At 44.9% G+C, this 6,308-nt stretch overlaps 1 protein-coding gene across 2 annotated transcripts; it reads right to left on the reverse strand.

The window, feature by feature from the left end:
* Positions 1-514: 514 nt before the first annotated feature.
* On the reverse strand, positions 515-4,293 carry LOC147628993 (uncharacterized). 2 transcript variants are annotated; one of them, XM_086812191.1, is made up of 2 exons: positions 3,256-4,293; positions 515-3,032 (listed from the first exon to the last, which is right to left on the reverse strand). In XM_086812191.1, exon 2 carries the CDS (start codon positions 2,999-3,001, stop codon positions 1,187-1,189), a length of 1,815 nt encoding a protein of 604 aa, XP_086668317.1. In that variant the 5' UTR covers positions 3,002-3,032; positions 3,256-4,293; the 3' UTR covers positions 515-1,186. The 2 variants fall into 2 exon arrangements, with proteins under 2 accessions (XP_086668317.1, XP_086668318.1); XM_086812192.1 differs by having other exon boundaries at positions 515-3,014; positions 3,256-3,925.
* Between the last annotated feature and the right edge of the window lie 2,015 nt (positions 4,294-6,308).

The following is a 6,308-nucleotide window of genomic DNA, read 5'->3' on the forward strand; positions in this document are numbered from 1 at the left end:
AGGGACCTTTCGGTTAAGAGTGAGTTGATGTTGTTTCGTGATGATGTTGTAGCTCATTTTGCTCCACTTTGGATGACGATTAAGATCGAGGTCAAGGTAGGCACTTGGTCGACGGTGGTGAACATTGGTCCATAGTGTAATTTACTAATGACATGTCAAAATGTTGGATTAAATGTATACATTGTACTCCACACAACTTACTCATTCTAGCAAGTGCATGATAAAAACTTTTTTTTCAACCAATCAAAATAAGGACAACTTCTCAATCTACCGGGTTTTAGTTCCCATAAATGTATACGAGCGGTTTTAGTTCCGAAAGAGTATAGAAGCGTGTATACTATATAAAGTGTACACGCCTGTATACATGTTGGTTTTATAACTAAGGTACATAATAAATGCATCCTGACAATGAGAGCAATGAAAAAAATTAGGCATTTTTTCATAATTCTGACACGGTTCCCAAAACGTTCTATCTACCCCTAGCCCTAGTAAAGCATAAACAAAGTGCCACCAAACCGGAAAACAATCATATGTTTATCATTATAAGAGATAGAGGATTGAGAGAGACAACAAAGCATAACCCTGGACCCACCCACTCTGTAATGGAGTGTGACATTAAGTGAACTGACCCATCAACAAACACCCCATGGGGGGAAGAGGGTTCTACAGATGATGTCAAATACTACTTCATGTGCACACACAGTGCACACCCCACCCTTGCTGCACACTGGTGCAAGGAGATAATAATTTGGTAGCCAAAAAAAACCATGATCATCTGCTAGTCTCCCCAGTAGACCCACCCCTGCCATTGTAGACAAGAGCAGATGCTGACTTGCATAACAAAACGACGACACATGGCAACAAACAGCTACCTGACACTTGTGTCGAGTACAGGTCCTTTTTGCAGCACTGCAAAAATAAGCTTTATTCAGCATAATGAGGAGAGCTGCAACAAGTTGATGGTGAATCCGCTTTCTGTTGAAGAAACTTAGTGTCTTGACACCTTGGCACCAAGAATAGATACACATCCAAAACTTAGGGAATGAATATGGGCCATCATCCCAGGACTAAGTGAATGAATGGATTGTGCATCATGGACATTCATGGACCATCATGCACACCCAAGACTATGCAAATGGATGGGCCATCATGTACACCATGGGGCAGAGAGTGTTGTGCAAAGGCCCTAAGTGCATATAGGGCACTGAATCAATCCATTCTCATTGCAATCTGGGCACCTTACAACCTTGTTGGTGTCCTCATTCCTGACCTTGCAGCTTCCACTGCACTCGAGACACGGCACGAACCGAACCCCACCGCAGCCATCACAATTGCCCCCATTCATCTCTTTGGGAAGCCCCTCAACAAGCTCACTCAGTTTCCCATCCTCATGAAGCTTTACTACCTCCTCTATACCTCCAATATACCTCCCCTTGATGAACATTCTTGGGACAGAAACCACCCTTCCCATCAATTCCCTAAGCTCATTTAGAAACTCAAGATGCATGGACACATCCCTCTCATCAATGCTCAAGCCAAAACTCTGCAGAATGCCCCTTGCAGTATTGCAATCCTCAAAAGTTTTCTTGATACCACGGAGTGTTGTGGTGTACAACACTACTGTCTTTTCACCACCAGGGGGGCACTTCTCTTCAAAACACTCAAATGGGTCATATAGCTTCCTGTCTAGTCCTACTGTGGGCATAGACTTGCTAGAGCAAAACAAAGCTTCACTTAGCTCTTTCTGAGCTGCTGTCCAGTGGTGGCGCTCGTCGGGGGCATCCACATGGCATGCATTCCAATCATTTTCAGAGAGATTCTCCAGTGCCTTTTCATACGAGGCAACGAGGTCTGGGTCGAACAAGGGGCTACTGGGTTCAGTTGATGGAATGCTTCCCCCCATAACTACTCTTCTTGACATGGACCTTGATAGGATCGATGAAGGTGTAACCAAGGCAGCAGACTTGGTCTGCTGTGTATGCAGAGTGAGCTTCACTCTCCCATTTGATGGTGCATACTTCATGGCTCGCGTCATAGCTGGAGTTGGAGACAACCCAGGGCCGGACTTGGCGATAACAGTATCATTGGTAGGCAAACCTTTTCGGCTCACGATGCTCTCCCTTCTCAGTGGCTGAGAAACCTGAGACAGAAGGGTGTTACCCAGAGGGCTTCTTGTAGTTGTAGCTGATTTGGGTGGTGGTGCCATGATATACTGGCCATGATGTGGCAGGGAGTTACCCAGAGGGCTTCTTGTAGATGTAGCTGATTTGGGTGGTGGTGCCATGATATACTGGCCATGATGTGGCAGGGTGTTACCCAGAGGGCTTCTTGTAGATGTAGCTGATTTGGGTGGTGGTGCCATGATATACTGGCCATGATGTGGCATGGTGTTCTCCTTCCCAAATTCATCATCATCTTCATCCAACCCATCATGAGTGACTGTCGGGAAAGCCATGGCTCTCTTCTCAAGAGCTTTTGTTTGAGGAGGAGAAGACACCATGCTGAGAGCTCGTTTATTAGCAGGCGACAGACCTCGTGACGGGGCTGCCTCTTCGAGGCCCCTCATCATCTCTCCCACATTGATAGTTTCTGAGATGACAAACTCTGCTGAGTTGATCCTCCATCCATGAGCTGGTGGGCTTGAAGTGCTTTTGTCTAGACAAGGTTTGAGGTTATCTAGCATGCTGCTCACTTCACACCATGGCTTGGTGTGAGCTGACTCAGACATTTCCAAACTCCTAAGCTTGCCATACATCTCGTTCAGTGAACCTACTACCCCACCTCTGTCATGGTTCTTCTTCACTTCTGAAGGCTTGGGTGACTCAACTTTCAACAATCCATATGAACTAGAGGTGAGGGCGACGAAGTGTCGATGGTAGCACTCAACTGAGTAGTCAGTGGTGAGCTTATTGGCCCTCGGAGTAGTCATTCTGGCAGGAGGAGAGGCCCACCCATCCACGGATGCTTGCTTCTTGAGCTGCTTTGAGAATACACAACCCATCTTGGGCTCAATCCTGTAAGAAACTTGCCACCTAAGAGAACGATGCACAAGATATTTGCACAAGCATTAATGATTCTACAATGAACTAGCTCTCAAAACACAAATGGTGACCCATACAAGCACCACAATCAACATGCCTTCATAGAACCATTTAGCAGCAAGACTAAGCATCATAATGTACAAAATTGCAGCTACATCAATGCATCACCAGAATTAAGGGTTCAAAGCATATATTTTGAGCTCTGCAAAAGTACCTGGTGAGGGTACAGAGAAGTTGAAGGGGATGAATATGGAGCAAACCCAGTAAGGAGATGGATGCTGCTTCACAAAGACACCGTCACAATCGATAATGTTGGAGAATTGATAGAAGGGGATGAATGTAGAGAAAACCTCCTTGGCAGATGGGTATTGCTTCACAAAGGCGTCATCACAATTGGCATGTATGGAGCTAATGAGGAGAAAAAACCCACTTGGCAGATGGATGCTGCTTCAGAAAGAAACCATCATAAACAGCACATACAAATGTGAAGAAAATCCACTTGGCAGGTGGATGCTGCTTCACAAAAGCACCATCATAAACATCATAATTCGTGTTGTCTCTGCAAGAGGGTTCGTGTGTGCGTGGCTAATGCCCTCAGGTCCCTTTCTCTGCAAGAGGGTTTGTGTGCTGCTTAGCAGCAGCAAGGGTGGATAGTGCAAGCGTTTGTGGGCAGAATTGTTGTTGCAGTGTGAGCAGTGGAGGCGGGGCATAGAAGCATGGTTTTCTTTGGGGGTGGATAAGGGATCAAAAGAAGGAAAACAAACGGGCAAAAGATGAAGGCTAGATGAAGGCTTCTGGTATGCGTGTGTGGCAACAAGGGCGTACACACAGAACAGAACTAGAGGAAAGTAAAAAGAAGGCGGTTCACTAGAATGCTTTCCTTTGCCTATCCCTATGGCTCGATTCCGTCTTCTTTGTTCACGAGAAGCCGCCCACCAACGGCTATATTTGCAAATGGGGTTCTTTGGAGTAGCTGATTATGGGTTCATTTTCCACGCAAAACTACCACAGAGCATGGGCTGCCTCCCTCCCTCCCCAATTTTATTCACAATCCTGCACTTCTCCCAATGACCCACTTCCATTTACGAGCTTCTGAGTGCAGATCATGCCTCCCCCTCCCCCACATTACCATCATTGCTAACTGCTCTAACCTTATCAGTCACGCTCTAACAAGTTGATACAGTGAATAACTAGCTAGTCATGATTCACGAACCCGCCCAGCTTGCATTTAAAACAAGCCCAATTTCCAACAGTTGCTTTGTAGAGGCCTAGGTATAATATATATCTGTCAAGAATGATTGGCCTGCCCTCACATCCACTCCTACTTAATAATAATGCCAAGCTAACGGGTATGAATTAAATTGCGATTGCCTGCCTGTTTGACATCCTCGAGCTTCCATTGATGATTTTGCCATCAGAGTAATAAACGAAGGGAATTATAAATGCAAGCCTTCTGTTGATGTAGAATAATATATTGCCTTTGAAAATTGATACACTAAATGCTTACTCAAAAATCTTTGTCATTTAATGGCGTAGCTGAGAGCTCTAGAGCCTTTTCCAACTGTTGAGAACTCACGAGTCTAGAATCTAGATTCTAAACGGTCACCATGTCAACGGTCCACTATTCACTGCGCGCCCGCACACACACTCTCTCTCTCATACACACCCCGAGCATAGTTGCTTTTTGACCGACGTCACGCCCGTTTTTTAGCATTTTGGCCATGCGTTTTTTAGCATTTTGGCCATGCAAAATTTTGAAATACACGTCAAAAATTACACTCAAGTACAAAAAAACTTGCTTATATTTCATCAAACTCGCCAATTTTGAAGGGCAAGGGTGCCCGTCAAAAATCAAGCTTGCGCGAGAGATATCGCACAGAGTCTAGTCTCCCTCAAAGAGAGGCTTTGACACTGTGAAGCACATCTTGATTCAAAGGACTCCCTTGACAATGTGAACTTGGACTCGACTTGTTTATTTAGAAATGGAAGTTTGAAAGGAAGCAAAAATTGGTTGAAAATGTGAAGAGAGAGAGAGAGAGAGAGAGAGAGAGACATAGAGGTCAAAGAGTGCGTCGAGACCTACAAGACTCGCTTTGTGTCTTAAAGAAACATTCGAGCACCACACAAATATTTAGGCATATTAATGTGCACAAGTTTCGAAGGTACAAGTTCACATTTACCTGCACAATGGTGTTGTGTAGTATGTGGCATCATTGTCAATATCATATTTGTAATTTGATAGGATTTTGCACAATCATATATTGTAATGAGCGGTTTTAATGGTAAGTACCAAAACATAAATCAAAGCCTAACTAGAGAAAAAAGTTATTATACTTGCTAATGTATGATAATAACCAAGTTATCATTTTATTTTATAAAAGAGGATCTACATTAACAAATAATAAGTTTAATTTCCAAACACTACTCATCTCTATATATATTATAGGGCTAATTTTCACGTGCCACGTGTCCAATTCTTTTGGACCCTGCATGGAGGTTGCGAACGTCCTCTGCTGCTAGATTAATGCACCGGCCGCCGCTGCCTTTTGCACCACCCTCTGCTAGAGTTATTACACCCTTCCACCACCATCTGCAAGCGCCACCCTCTACCAGAGCTCCTCCACGTCGAAGGAAGGAGGATTCCTTGGCCGCCGCCCTTCGTCAGCTACCGATTCATATCTGCATGCCCCCCCGGTCGTTCTGCCGCTGCCCTCCTCTGTTAGGTGCCCGGTTCAAATTGCTCTTCGCTTGGTTTGTTCTTCTCTCCCGCTCCTCGATCTTGTGCTCTCTTGGTTTGTTCTTCTCTCTCTCTCTCTCTCTCTCTCTCTCTCTCTCTCTCTCTCTCTCTCTCTCTCTCTCTCTCTCATTCGTGAACGGTGTGCATGCTCTCTGTGTATGTGTTTTATTGAAAAAACAGTGCATGCATTCAGTGAACGGTGTGCATGGTCTCTATCTGCATGTTTTATTGAGAAAACGGTGCATGCATGTGTGTGTGTAGGATTCAGAAAACGATGTGCATGCATTAGAAAATGGTGCATGTCTATGTGTGTAGGATCCGAAAATGTCTGATTGCATGCATCATGCCAACGCAGATTCTGAATCACGCTCCTCGGCCTCTAACACCTCAACTGGTAAGTTCCCTCTCTCTCTCTCTCTCTCTCTCTCTCTCTCTCTCTCTCTCATCCCGTGCTGTCTAATTCTTTTTTTTAAAGGATATGGTGGTCAGCCTCCTCGCGCTCTGCTTCAGGGTTCATGCTGGAGTCTCCT

The sequence above is a fragment of the Cibotium barometz genome, chromosome 18 (genome assembly GCF_041138505.1).
Source record: "Cibotium barometz isolate CiBa-2024 chromosome 18, ASM4113850v1, whole genome shotgun sequence".
NCBI classification, from domain to species: domain Eukaryota; kingdom Viridiplantae; phylum Streptophyta; class Polypodiopsida; order Cyatheales; family Cibotiaceae; genus Cibotium; species Cibotium barometz.

Bases quoted from the DNA above. Each gene is read 5' to 3' on its own strand.
- LOC147628993 (XM_086812191.1), bottom strand. From the start codon at position 3,001: ATGGGTTGTGTATTCTCAAAGCAGCTCAAGAAGCAAGCATCCGTGGAT.